Source organism: Mytilus trossulus, chromosome 1 (assembly GCF_036588685.1).
Source record: "Mytilus trossulus isolate FHL-02 chromosome 1, PNRI_Mtr1.1.1.hap1, whole genome shotgun sequence".
Taxonomy (NCBI): domain Eukaryota; kingdom Metazoa; phylum Mollusca; class Bivalvia; order Mytilida; family Mytilidae; genus Mytilus; species Mytilus trossulus.
The window spans coordinates 82,217,459-82,232,427 of record NC_086373.1 but is presented as its reverse complement, the minus strand read 5'-3'; the positions used below and the strand labels follow the sequence as shown (position 1 = coordinate 82,232,427).

Here is a 14,969-nt window from a genome sequence, read left to right as displayed (position 1 = left end):
TCAACAAGCGACAAGAAGCGACAACAGATCCACACACGTAAAAATGACAAAAATAAATATTTCAATCCCGTCTAAAATAATCAATTAAATAACATTTACTTTATATTTCAGCATTCGTAATATCTCTAAAATCAATAATGGTTGGCTACTTATTCAAAACTTTTATCTCAGTTTCATAATATAAACTTCTGGAGAAATGTAGTATCATATGGTCATCAAATTTCAAAGTTCAGAACTGTCCTCGTTAATTTTGAATATTTAGGGATTGCGCAATCATCAATGAGAAAAACAATCATTTTGTAAAAATGTGTGATTTAAAATACTGCAAGAGTTCAACTCTGGATGTGATTGAAAATGATATTGTAGAAGTCAAAACTGTGTGGCCAAAACGAAAGGTTAAAACTTCAGAATTTCATATTAACTGGGCTGCAAATGGTGAAGCAAGATTTCATGAACACTGTTGGACACAAATCATTTCTTCAATTAAAAGGAACATAAGAAGTGCATTTAAATTTTCTTCACAGGAAAAAACTCTCGTGAAGGAAGCTGAAAAAACTGCTGAATTTAGGAATGCACATAAAAAAATCATTGAAGAAGCGAAACGCGTTTCAGACTTGATAAAATCATCTGAGCACTGTGTAGCCTTTACTGGTATGCTTATACATGTACAATATACAGTAGAAACATTGATAACAAGAATGTGTCCATAGTACACAGATACACAACTCACACTATATATATTTTCTGTTAAGTGTCAGGATGACTGGACTGTGAAATTGGGGTTAAAACTCTTAATTTGGCAATTTAATCAGAAAGATGATATCCTAGTGAGCATGTATACTAAGTTTCAGGTTGATTGGACTTCAACTTCATCAAAAACTACCTTGACCAAATTTTTTAACCACAAGCAGGACAGACAGGTGAATAAACGAAAGACCCACATACCAGAAAACATAATGCCCCTCACTATCGTACATGGTAGGTGGGGCATAAAAAAGGTCAAAATTGGTTAAAATATTTGCATAGAGTTACTAGGTCACATATCCAATTGTTGATGAAATTGTACATACATGTACACATTGCAAATTTCACTCTTTTATGTAATTTAATTTGTATCATCCTTCGAGGAATTTCCTTGTTAAAAAACTTTCTGACAAATAGATAACTAGATTTATCCAGGCTTGTTTCTAATACAGATAATGATGTTATAAGAATTGTCATATAATCAGTTTTTAACCAATTTCAATTAACAGAATACTTAGTATTTTGTAGACTTCAGCTTGACATTTTGTTGCCTACAAATAACTTCAAAGAAAAGCATTATTCAGAGGCGGATTTAGGGGGGGGGGGGGCCGGGCCCCTCCTTTTTGGGAAAAAAATTGGTTGCTTATATAGGGAATCATTGAAGCGTGACTGGAGCGGGCCCCCTCTTAGGTCAGTCAGTTGGCCCCCACTTATGAAAAATCCTGGATCCGCCACTGTTATTCTTAAGTTAAAAAAAATCTGTCTGTTTGGTTTTTGTACATGAAGGTGAAAAGTTACAAGACTATTTTTAGGATGGGGGATGACAAGGGTGTCTGCATTACTCACAAATGTGTACTACACACAGCTAAATACAGTACTTATGTTAAAATTAAATATTTAAGGTGCAGGGATTTCTACATCTGCTGGTATTGGTGATTATCGTGGTAAGAGTGGAAAATGGACTGAGATGGATCAAAATGAAATTGATGTAGACCATTTATTAAGTGACAGGATAGAACATACACCAAGCAAGAAAGCAAAGTTGCAGACAGAAGGTAGAAGATTTTTTTATAGTATTTTATGATTAAAAATAAATTTAGATTGAAACAGGACGTACATCATTACATGTACATTTGTAAGTCTATGTACAGTAACATGTACCAACTATAACCATGGTAATATAAAATGTTCTGTCTTTGGAAAAAGGGGTCATGGTGGTTCCAGTATGAACTAATACATTGTGTATATGTACTTGACATAAATTTTTGTTAGAAAAAAAACATGCAAAGACCCATGACATTTAGAATTGATCGATACTCAAAAAAAGTAAAATGTACCATGAAATCTACAGTAATATTTTTGTTACAGCGTCAAAAAGGATATAAGGTAAAATGGTAATTATTGTGACATTTACAATTAAATAAAATCTATAAACAGTTCATGATAAACAATATAATCCATATTGAACTGTTTGACATATTAAATTTTCTGTTGCTAAATCTATTATATTTCATTTTATTCAAACATATATCATGTGTATGTGACTGATAAATAAAAAAAGTAAATCATTATCTTGGGTAACTAGTTACAAACAACTAGATATGAGAAGATATGGTACATGTGCCAATGAGACAACTCTCCATTCAAGTCATAATTTGTAAAACTTAAACATTATAGGTCAAAGAAGGGTCTTCAACATGAAGCCTTGGCTCACACCATACAACAAGCTAAATAAAGGCTCCAAAAAGTTACAAGTGTAAAACAATTCAAACGGAATAACAAACAGTCTTATCTTTATAAAATAAACCAAAAAACTTATCTAATCATTTTTTTTATACAACTGCAAAATTTTTTGGTCGTATATTGGTATCACTTTGTCGTTGTCCGAATACTTTTAGTTTTCGCACTCTAACTTTAGTTTAAGTCAATAGAAATCTTTGAAATTTGAACACAAGGTTTATGACCACAAAAGGAAGGTTAGGATTGATTTTGGAAGTTTTGGTCCCAACAGTTTAGGAATCAGGAGCCAAAAGGGCCCAAATAAGCATTTTCTTGGTTTTCGCACTATAACTTTAGTATAAGTAAATAGAAATCAATGAAATTTATCCACAAGTTTTATGAACACAAAAGGAAGGTTGGGATTGATTTTGGGAGTTTTGGTCCCAACAGTTTATGAATTAGGGGCCAAAAAGGGCCCAAATAAGCATTTTCTTGGTTTTCGCACTATAACTTTAGTATAAGTAAATAGAAATCAATGAAATTTATCCACAAGTTTTATGAACACAAAAGGAAGGTTGGGATTGATTTTGGGAGTTTTGGTCCCAACAGTTTATGAATTAGGGGCCAAAAAGAGCCCAAATAAGCATTTTCTTGGTTTTCGCACTATATAACTTTAGTTTAAGTAAATAGAAATCTATGAAATTAAAACACAAGGTTTATGACCACAAAAGGCAGGTTGGGATTGATTTTGGGAGTTTTGGTTTTAACTGTTTAGGAATTAGGGTCCAAAAAAGGGCCCAAATAAGCATTATTCTTGGTTTTTGCACAATAACTTTAGTATAAGTGAATAGAAACCAATGAAATTTAAACACAAGGTTTATGAACACAAAAGGAAGGTTGGGGTTGATTTTGGGAGTTGAGATCCCAACAGTTTAGGAATTAGGGGCCCAAATAAGCATTTTTCTTGATTTTCGCACCATAACTTTAGTATAAGTATATAGAAATCTATGAAACTAAACATAAGGTTTATGACCATGAAAGGAAGGTTGGGATTGATTTGGGGAGTTTTGGTCCAAGCAGTTTGGGAATAAGGGGCCCAAAAGGTCCAAAACTAAACTTTTTTGTTTGATTTCATCAAAAATTGAATAATTGGGGTTCTTTGATATGCCGAATCTAACTGTGTATGTAGATTCTTGATTTTTGGTCTGGTTTTTATACGACCGCAAATTTTGAAAAAAATTTCGTCGTAAATTGCTATTACGTCGTCGTCCGAATACTTTTAGTTTTCGCACTCTAACTTTAGTAAAAGTGAATAGAAATCTATGAAATTTTAACACAAGGTTTATGACCATAAAAGGAAGGTTGGTATTGATTTTGGGAGTTTTGGTCCCAACAATTTAGGAATAAGGGGCCAAAAAGGGCCCAAATAAGCATTTTCTTGGTTTTCGCACTATAACTTTAGTTTAAGTTAATAGAAATCTATGAAATTTTGACACAAGGTTTATAACCACAAAAGAAAGGTTGGGATTCATTGTGGGAGTTTTGGTTTCAACTGTTTAGGAATTAGGGGCCAAAAAAGGGCCCAAATAAGCATTATTCTTGGTTTTCGCTCAATAACTTTAGTTTAAGTAAATAGAAATCAATGAAATTTAAACACAATGTTTATGACCACAAAAGGAAGATTGGTATTGATTTTGGGAGGTTAGGTCCCAACAGTTTAGGAATTAGGGGCCAAAAAGGGATTCAAATAAGTATTTTTCTTGGTTTTCGCACCATAACGTTAGTATAAGTAAATAGAAATCTATGAAATTTAAGGTTAAGGTTTATGACCATAAAAGGAAGGTTGGTATTGATTTTGGGTGTTTTGGTCCCAACAGTTTAGGAAAAAGGGGCCCAAAGGGTCCAAAATTAAACTTTGTTTGATTTCATCAAAATTGAATAATTGGGGTTCTTTGATATGCCGAATCTAACTATGTATGTTGTAGATTCTTAACTTTTGGTCATGTTTTCAAATTGGTCTACATTAAGGTCCAAAGGGTCTAAAATTAAACTTAGTTTGATTTTGACAAAATGTGAATCGGTTGGGTTCTTTGATATGCTGAATCTAAAAATGTACTTAGATTCCTGATTATTGGCCCAGTTTTCAAGTTGGTCCAAATCTGGGTCCAAAATTAAACTTTATTTGATTTCATCAAAAATTGAATAAATGGGGTTCTTTGATATGCCAAATCTAACTGTGTATGTAGATTCTTCATTTTTGGTCCAGTTTTCAAATTGGCCTACATTAAGGTCCAAAGGGTCCAAAATGAAACTAAGTTTGATTTTAACAAAAATTAAATTCTTGGGCCTCTTTGATATGCTGAATCTAAACATGTACTTAGATTTTTGATTATGGGCCCAGTTTTCAAGTTGGTCCAAATCAGGATCTTAAATTATTATATTAAGTATTGTGCAATAGCAAGTCTTTTCAATTGCACAGTATTGTGCAATGACAAGAAATATCTAATTTCACAATATTGTGAAATAGCAATTTTTTTTTTAATTAGAGTTATCTTTCTTTGTCCAGAATAGTAAGCAAGAAATATCTTATTGTAAGAATTTTTTTTAATTGGAGTTATCTTTCTTTGTCCAGAATCAACTTAAATCTTTGTTATATACAATATACAATGTATATTCATTTTTTACTACCAACTGATAAATTTAAATAATCTTTACCATTCAGTGATAACAAAGTGTTTTTTTACATCTTAATATTTTATGATGTATTTAAATGAGTAGTTATTGTTGCAAACTCCATTAGAATATTTTAATTGAGATTAGTTTTTGAATAAGGGAAAGGGGGATGTGATTAAAAAATTGGGTTCAATTTTTCTCATTTGAAATTTCATAAATAAAAAGAAAATTTCTTCAAACATTTTTTTGAGAGGATTAATATTCAACAGCATAGTGAATTGCTCTAAGAGAAAACAAAAATTGTAAGTTCATTAGAACACATTCATTCTGTGTCAGAAACCTATGCTGTGTCAACAATTTAATCACAATCCAAATTTAGAGCTGAATCCAGCTTGAATGTTGTGTCCATACTTGCCCCAACTGTTCAGGGTTCAACCTCTGCGGTCGTATAAAGCTACGCCCTGCGGAGCATCTGGTTCAAATTGGTCTACATTATGGTCCAAAGGGTCCAAAATTAAACTTAGTTGGATTTTGACTAAAATTGAATCCTTGTTGTTCTTTGATATGCTGAATCTAAAAATGTACTTAGATTTTTATACGACCGCAAATTTTGAAAAACATTTCGTCGTATATTGCTATCACGTTGGCATCGTCGTCGTCGTCGTCGTCCGAATACTTTTAGTTTTTGCACTCTAACTTTAGTAAAAGTGAATAGAAATCTATGAAATTTTAACACAAGGTTTATGACCATAAAAGGAAGGCTGGTATTGATTTTGGGAGTTTTGGTCCCAACATTTCAGGAATTAGGGGCCAAAAAGGGCCCAAATAAGCATTTTCTTGGTTTTCGCACTATAACTTTAGTTTAAGTTAATAGAAATCTATGAAATTTTGACACAAGGTTTATGACCACAAAAGAAAGGTTGGGATTGATTTTGGGAGTTTTGGTTTCAACAGTTTAGGAATTAGGGGCCAAAAAAGGGCCCAAATAAGCATTATTCTTGGTTTTCGCACAATAACTTTAGTTAAAGTAAATAGAAATCAATGAAATTTAAACACAATGTTTATGACCACAAAAGGAAGGTTGGTATTGATTTTGGGAGTTTTGGTCCCAACAGTTTAATAAGGAAAAAGGGGCCCAAAGGGTCCAAAATTAAACTTTGTTTGATTTCATCAAAATTGAATAATTGGGGTTCTTTAATATGCCGAATCTAACTGTGTATGTAGGTTCTTAATTTTTGGTCCCGTTTTCAAATTGGTCTACATTAAGGTCCAAAGGGTCCAAAATTAAACTTAGTTTGATTTTAACAAAAATTGAAACCTTGGGGTTCTTTGATATGCTGAATCTAAAAATGTACTTAGATTTTTGATTATTGGCCCAGTTTTCAAGTTGGCCCAAATCGAGGTCCAAAATTAAACATTGTTTGATTTCATTAAAAATTGAATAATTGGGGTTCTTTGATATGCCAAATCTAACTGTGTATGTAGATTCTTAATTTTTGGTCCAGTTTTAAAATTGGTCTAAATTAAAGTGCAAAGGGTCCAAAATTAAACTAAGTTTGATTTTAACAAAAATTAAATTCTTGGGCCTCTTTGATATGCTGAATCTAAACATCTACTTAGATTTTTGATTATGGGCCCAGTTTTCAAGTTGGTCCAAATAGAGGTCCAAAATTATTATATTAAGTATTGTGCAATAGCAAGTCTTTTCAATTGCACAGTATTGTGCAATGGCAAGAAATATCTAATTTCACAATATTGTGAAATTGCAATTTTTTTTTAATTAAGAGTTATCTTTCTTTGTCCAGTATAGTAAGCAAGAAATATCTGCAAGAATTTTTTTTTAATATGAGTTATCTTTCTTTGTCCAGAATCAACTTAAATCTTTGTTATATACAATATACAATGTATATTCACTTTTTACTACCAACTGATAAATTTAAATAATCTTTACCATTCAGTGATAACAAGCAGTTTTTTTTACATCTTAATATTTTATGATGTATTTAAATGAGTAGTAATTGTTGCAAACTCCATTAGAATATTTTAATTGAAATTAGTTTTGGAATAAGGGAAAGGGGGATGTGATTAAAAAATTGGGTTCAATTTTTCTCATTTGAAATTTCATAAATAAAAAGAAAATTTCTTCAAACATTTTTTTGAGAGGATTAATATTCAACAGCATAGTGAATTGCTCTAAGAGAAAACAAAAATTTTAAGTTCATTTGAATACATTCATTCTGTGTCAGAAACCTATGCTGTGTCAACTATTTAATCACAATCCAAATTTAGAGCGGAATCCAGCTTGAATGTTGTGTCCATACTTGCCCCAACCGTTCAGGGTTCAACCTCTGCGGTCGTATAAAGCTACGCCCTGCGGAGCATCTGGTTTATTATTGGCCCAGTTTTCAAGTTGGTCCAAATCAGTGTCCAAAATTAAACTGGGTTTGATTTCATCAAAAATTGAATAAATGGGGTTCTTTGATATGCCAAATCTAACTGTGTATGTAGATTCTTAATTTTTGGTCCCGTTTTCAAATTGGTCTACTTTAATGTCCAAAGGGTCCAAATTTAAACTAAGTTTGATTTTAACAAAAAATTAAATTCTTGGGCTTTTTTGATATGCTGAATCTAAACATGTACTTAAATTTTTGATTATGGGCCCAGTTTTCAAGTTGGTCCAAATCGAGATTCAAAATTATTATATTAAGTATTGTGCAATAGCAAGAAATTTTCAATTGCACAGTATTCAGCAATTTCAAGAAATCTTCAATTGTACAGTATTGTGCAATAGCAAGAAATTTTCAATTGCACAGTATTGCTCAATAGCAAGAAATCTTCAATTGCACAATATTGTGCAATAGCAAGTATTTTCAATTGCACAGTATTGCGCAATAACAAGAAATATCTTATTGCACAATATTGTGCAAAAGCAAGAAATTTCAATTGGAGTTATCTTTCTTTGTCCAGAATAGTAGTTGAATCAACTTAAATCATTGTTTTATACAATATACAAAGTTTATTCACTTTTACTACCAACTGATAAATTAAAACAATCTTTACCATTCAGTGATTACAAGCACTTTTTTTTTACATTTTAATATTTTATGATGTATTTAAATGAGTAATTATTGTTGCAAACTCCATTAGAAATTTGAATTGAGATCGGGTTTGGAATGAAGGAAAGGGGGATGTGAAAAAAAAATTGGGGGGGGGGGGAATTTTTTTCATTTGAAATTTCATGAATAAAAAGAAAATTGCTTCAAACATTTTTTGAGAGGATTAATATTCAACAGCATAGTGAATTGCTCAAAGGCAAACATTTTTTATACGACCGCAAATTTTGAAAAAATCTTCGTCGTATATTGCTATCACGTTGGCGTCGTCGTCGTCCGAATACTTTTAGTTTTCGCACTCTAACTTTAGTAAAAGTGAATAGAAATCTATGAAATTTTAACACAAGGTTTATGACCATAAAAGGAAGGCTGGTATTGATTTTGGGAGTTTTGGTCCCAACATTTTAGGAATTAGGGGCCAAAAAGGGCCCAAATAAGCATTTTCTTGGTTTTCGCACTATAACTTTAGTTTAAGTTAATAGAAATCTATGAAATTTTGACACAAGGTTTATGACCACAAAAGAAAGGTTGGGATCAATTTTGGGAGTTTTGGTTTCAACAGTTTAGGAATTAGGGGCCAAAAAAGGGCCCAAATAAGCAATATTCTTGGTTTTCGCACAATAACTTTAGTTAAAGTAAATAGAAATCAATGAAATTTAAACAAAATGTTTATGACCACAAAAGGAAGGTTGGTATTGATTTTGGGAGTTTCGGTCCCAACAGTTTAGGAATTAGGGGCCAAAAAGGGACCCAAATAAGCATTTTTCTTGGTTTTCGCACCATAGCGTTAGTATAAGTGAATAGAAATCTATGAAATTTTAACATAAGGTTTATGACTATAAAAGGAAGGATGGTATTGATTTTGGGAGTTTTGGTCCCAACAGTTAAGGAAAAAGGGGCCCAAAGGGTCCAAAATTAAACTTTGTTTGATTTCATCAAAATTGAATAATTGGGGTTCTTTAAATATGCCGAATCTAACTGTGTATGTAGATTCTTAATTTTTGGTCCCGTTTTCAAATTGGTCTACATTAAGGTCCAAAGGGTCCAAAATTAAACTAAGTTTGATTTTAACAAAAATTGAAACCTTGGGGTTCTTTGATATGCTGAATCTAAAAATGTACTTAGATTTTTGATTATTGGCCCAGTTTTCAAGTTGGCCCAAATTGAGGTCCAAAATTAAACATTGTTTGATTTCATCAAAAATTGAATAATTGGGGTTCTTTGATATGCCAAATCTAACTGTGTATGGAGATTCTTAATTTTTGGTCCAGTTTTAAAATTGGTCTAAATTAAAGTGCAAAGGGTCCAAAATTAAACTAAGTTTGATTTTAACAAAAATTAAATTCTTGGACCTCTTTGATATGCTGAATCTAAACATGTACTTAGATTTTTGATTATGGGCCCATTTTTCAAGATGGTCCAAATCAGGATCTAAAATTATTATATTAAGTATTGTGCAATAGCAAGTCTTTTCAATTGCACAGTATTGTGCAATGGCAAGAAATATCTAATTTCACAATATTGTGAAATAGCAATTTTTTTTTTAATTAAGAGTTATCTTTCTTTGTCCAGTATAGTAAGCAAGAAATATCTGCATGAATTTTTTTTAATTGGAGTTATCTTTCTTTGTCCAGAATCAACTTAAATCTTTGTTATATACAATATACAATGTATATTCACTTTTTACTACCAACTGATAAATTTAAATAATCTTTACCATTCAGTGATAACAAGCAGTTTTTTTTACATCTTAATATTTTATGATGTATTTAAATGAGTAGTAATTGTTGCAAACTCCATTAGAATATTTTAATTGAAATTGGTTTTGGAATAAGGGAAAGGGGGATGTGAATAAAAAATTGGGTTCAATTTTTCTCATTTGAAATTTCATAAATAAAAAGAAAATTTCTTCAAACATTTTTTGAGAGGATTACTATTCAACAGCATAGTGAATTGCTCTAAGAGAAAACAAAAATTTTAAGTTCATTTGAATACATTCATTCTGTGTCAGAAACCTATGCTGTGTCAACTATTTAATCACAATCCAAATTTAGAGCAGAATCCAGCTTGAATGTTGTGTCCATACTTGCCCCAACCGTTCAGGATTCAACCTCTGCGGTCGTATAAAGCTACGCCCTGCGAAGCATCTGGTTTTAAAGTTCATTAGACCACATTCATTCTGTGTCAGAAACCTATGCTGTGTCAACTATTTAATCACAATCCAAATTTAGAACTGAATCCAGCTTGAATGTTGTGTCCATACTTGCCCCAACCGTTCAGCGTTCAACCTCTGCGGTTGTATAAAGCTGCCCCCTCCTCTAGCCAATGTAGAAAAATAAACGCATAACAATACACACATTGAAATTCAGTTCAAGAGAAGTCTGAGTCTGATGTCAGAAGATGTAACCAAAGAAAATAAACAAAATGACAATAATACATAAATAACAACAGACTACTAGCATTTAAATGACATGCCAGCTCCAGACTTCAATAAAACTGACTGAAAGATGTATGACTTTGATGGGGAAACACACTGCTTATCAAACTTAGTAATCAGGTTTTTTTTTAATTTTAAATTTTAAAATTTAAATTTGTATTAAATTACAAAAATGTACATAAAATTGAGAATGGAAATGAGGAATGTGTCAAAGAGACAACAACCAGCTGACCATAGACATAAACATGCATGTTTTAATATTTTGAATTTGTTTTACAAGTACAAATGTATTGCCATTGTGAAAACTCATTGGAAGTACAAACTTAAAAGATTGTACAAGAATACATACATTGTAATTATACACTTTTACATAAAAATCAAATACAAAGTTTGAGAAAGTCACATACTGTTTCTACTTGTCTTACAGTAATTACATGTTTGTAAAATGTATTTAGAAAAAGATAAAGACATGGAAGAAACAGAAGAAAATGGTGTCGCTTATGAAGCTTTAAGACCGACATACACTCACGAAGCACTTCAGAAATTGATGACTGATGGGTATTTGAAATACATAATCAGTCAGAATGGAGATGGCCTGCATGGTTTATCAGGGGTACCAGGTGACAAAATTTCAGAACTTCATGGTAATGTTTTCTTAGAAATCTGTGAGAAATGTAAGAGACAGTATAACAGACCTTCCTATGTGATGGATGATGTTGGTAGTCAGTATTTTGAAGAACTGGACGATAATGGGAAAACAGATATAAAGAAACCTAAATATGCAGTGAAGTGTAAAAAATGTGGTTTATCACACAGAACTGGAAGAAAATGTGAATCTAAGGTACATTAATTGATATGTTATTTTAAGCATTTCAGTATTTTTAAAACATCAATATTCATTTTGTATATAATAGCATCTGTGAAAAGTTTTGCTTTGAAGCATTCTCCAGTGAAAAGTTTTGCTTTGAAGCATTCCCCAGTGGAAGTTTATATTTATGAGACTAGCATTTTTAGTCCCTACCAAAGAAGTCAAAGGGGTATTTAGGATGCATTCAGTCTGTCCATCTGTCAGTCTGGCAAACCAGTTTTCACACTTTTTTCTTTGTGATTGCTATACATTTATTTATTTTTCTCCCCTTACAAAAGCTCACATGACCTAAAATAACAGAGTTGTGTAAATATGATTTATCTACAGACAAGAATAGTTGTTTTTTGATGGCTGAAATGACAGTGGGGAAAAATCCCAACTATTTTGACACTATAAGATAATACTTGAATAAAAGACATATTTGGTGTAATTATTCCCGACACAAAATCTTTACATACTCTAGTACATACAAATGTACACAAAACAGCAAAGGATCAGTACATGCACTTTTGTAATTGTTTTTCATCTCAATTTAAAATTAATTATATTTTCTCATAAAGTACAGCATGAACAGGAAATCCAGGTTGTTTCTCAGTTATAGCACCACATGTTTGTATTTTGTAGGATACATTCTTTAATCAAATCTAATCAGATTGCAACATTTTGAAAAAATATAGTAATATGGTACAAATAGCTATAAGACCCTGGTGAGAACACTTAACATACAAATAGGTGCTCCAAGTGCTCACTTTGTGATGGTCAAATCTTGTGAAAATATTCAATACGAAAAAACCTATATTATTTCGGAAAATTGGACATGTTACAATTCATGAACATGTACTCTGTCTATAGAATTTACAGATAATAGACATTTGATTGAAAATTTTGAAATTTATCATCTTTCCATTTTTATAAATATACAAAAATGACGTAGCTACTTAATCATGTTAAATAATAATGTTGAAATTTATATATAATATTTTTGCAGGGCTGCTCTGGATATTTACAAGACTCAATTATTAATTTCCGTGACTTGTTGGATGATCACATATTCAAACAAGCGGAAATAAACTCTGAGAAGTGTGATTTGATGTTATGTCTGGGTACTACCCTTACAGTAACACCTGCTAGTGACTTGGTGGAGAAAATAAAGAAACCTCAACAATATGTTATATGTAACAGGTTTGTGAATGATTAATGATAGCCTCTTGAAACTATTTTTTTGTTCTTTGAATTTTTCTGAATATGAAATTGCAATGTTTCATTTGACTATAAGTGAGGTAAATGATAACTTTACTATATCCAGGTTAATTTTCGACTGTGGCAAAGGAAATATGTGTGTTGTATTACAAAGTATACAAAACACTCAGAAGCAAGAATTAGATATTCCTTCGTATTATCTATAGTCATTTTTATACGACCGCAAATATTAAAAACATTTTTGTCGTATATTGATATCACGTCGTCGTTGTCAGCATCAACCAAAGACAGATTGTTTCCAGATTATAATTTTTGAATAAGTAAAAAGAAGAAATCTTTAATTGCACAATACATTTGTTAGATCTTGACATTTGTTTTGTGTCAGAAACTCATATTTATTATGTCAAATATTTTATCGCAATCCAAATTCAGAGCTGTATCAAGCTTGAATGTTTGGTCCATACTTGTTTTTCATTAATAGATGACAACATCCTCATAATCAATAATTAAAAAATAATAAAGTACAAATTCTTGAAGCATTACAGTATAAAAATCAATAAGTTGAAAAATAACTCAAGTTTGCTATCAAGTGGTATCCAACTCTCATTCCAATAAACCTATAAAGCTATATTTCTTTTAAAGGCAACTTACAGATAAAGACAGTGCCTGCTCAGCAACAGATAAAGATGGAAATGTTCTAGGGTCCAGAATATTTGGAGATTGTGATGCCTTCTTCAAGGAATTGATGAAAAACATATTAGATGCAGGAGAATTAAAGAAGTGGGAATCTGAAAGATCTGATAGAATGAAGGTTTATGATTCTCAAAGAACCCAAGCTTAGAAACTTATACATAGTAAAAGAAATAGAAACTGGCTCTATGTTGTGAAAAATGAGGCCTTGATAACATTTGGACTTATATGCTCATTTAAACACTATCATCTCTTATTATGTATGATGTATTTTAATGTTGTAACTAATCTATTCGAAAAGTAAAAATTATCTTAATATTTAACTCAAAAAAATAATCCTCAAAGAACCTAAACATAAAAAAAGCTTGATAAAGTTAAATAATGTTTAACTAGGCTTAACATGTTGAAGTCCTGATTAGGTTGCAGATTCATATACATGTAGATTTAAACATTTTGAAATAGAAAGTTAGAATTATTGCAGTGATCTTCCTTGTTTAAATCATATTTTTGTTCTTTTGTGTTTTGAGATTTTCTTATATGCATGCAGTTGCATTTAAACACTGAAATGTATGATCATACAATTAGTACATATATATATATAGATTAAAATCCTTCAACAACCAAGAAGTGAATCAATATTTACATAATTAGTTTGAAAATCACGTAACTTTTAATCTCCATTGGGTTGAAAAGTTATCAATGTGCAGTACATTTATACTAATGCTATGATTTACAATGAATTAATTAAAAGAAAACTAACTTTCAAATCATTCAACTTGAATGCTTTCTATTGGTGCACTGTTCTATAACGTTGTGTGCAAAGTTCACATATTAAATGTCAAATAATTTCATTGTTTTAAGATAAAATGAATTACATTGTATATATTTGGTTCATTTGCAGTTGTATTTGAAAAGGAATGTTTGATTTCAATAGAAAATGAAATCTCATACTGAAACTCAATTCCATTTTTTGCCTGTTCAAGCAAAATTACTGTTTGTGCACAACAAAACAAATAAAAATACATGTAAAAATGATAGATATATGTTTGAAAGGATGTAATCCTGTATCAATATTAGGACTTAATTATAAAGCATAACTTTTATATGACAATAACACTTCTGACTGTAGATAAGCTACTGTGATAAAGATAGAAAGAATAGTCTGTGATAAATGTGTAATTTTCATTTTATTACTTTATAATACATATATGTATACACAATACTGTAAGTATTTTGTTATGATGCTGTGTTCATTAAAAAAATTCTCAGTTCAAAGCAAATTTTTTTTTAGGGCATTTCACTGCAACAACAAAGTAGTTATGTTTAAAAATTAGAAGATATGTTATGATTGCTAAGGAGATAACTATCAACCAAAGTTCAATTGACATGGATGTAAGCAATTATAGGCAACCATATTGATTTAAAAAATGAGCAAAAGCCATATACCATTATTAAAGTTAGCTATAAAAAGACATGAAAAATTGAAAACAATTCAATTGAGAAAAAACTAACATCCTTATTTATA

General features: G+C 30.9%; 1 protein-coding gene across 1 annotated transcript; it reads left to right on the top strand.

Moving 5' to 3' along the window:
- Window positions 1-240: 240 nt before the first annotated feature.
- LOC134687151 (NAD-dependent protein deacylase sirtuin-6-like) lies at window positions 241-14,725 on the top strand. Its single transcript, XM_063547177.1, has 5 exons — window positions 241-651; window positions 1,647-1,799; window positions 11,142-11,527; window positions 12,543-12,736; window positions 13,397-14,725. Exons 1-5 carry the CDS (start codon window positions 306-308, stop codon window positions 13,593-13,595), a joined length of 1,278 nt encoding a protein of 425 aa, XP_063403247.1. The 5' UTR covers window positions 241-305; the 3' UTR covers window positions 13,596-14,725.
- Window positions 14,726-14,969: the final 244 nt, after the last annotated feature.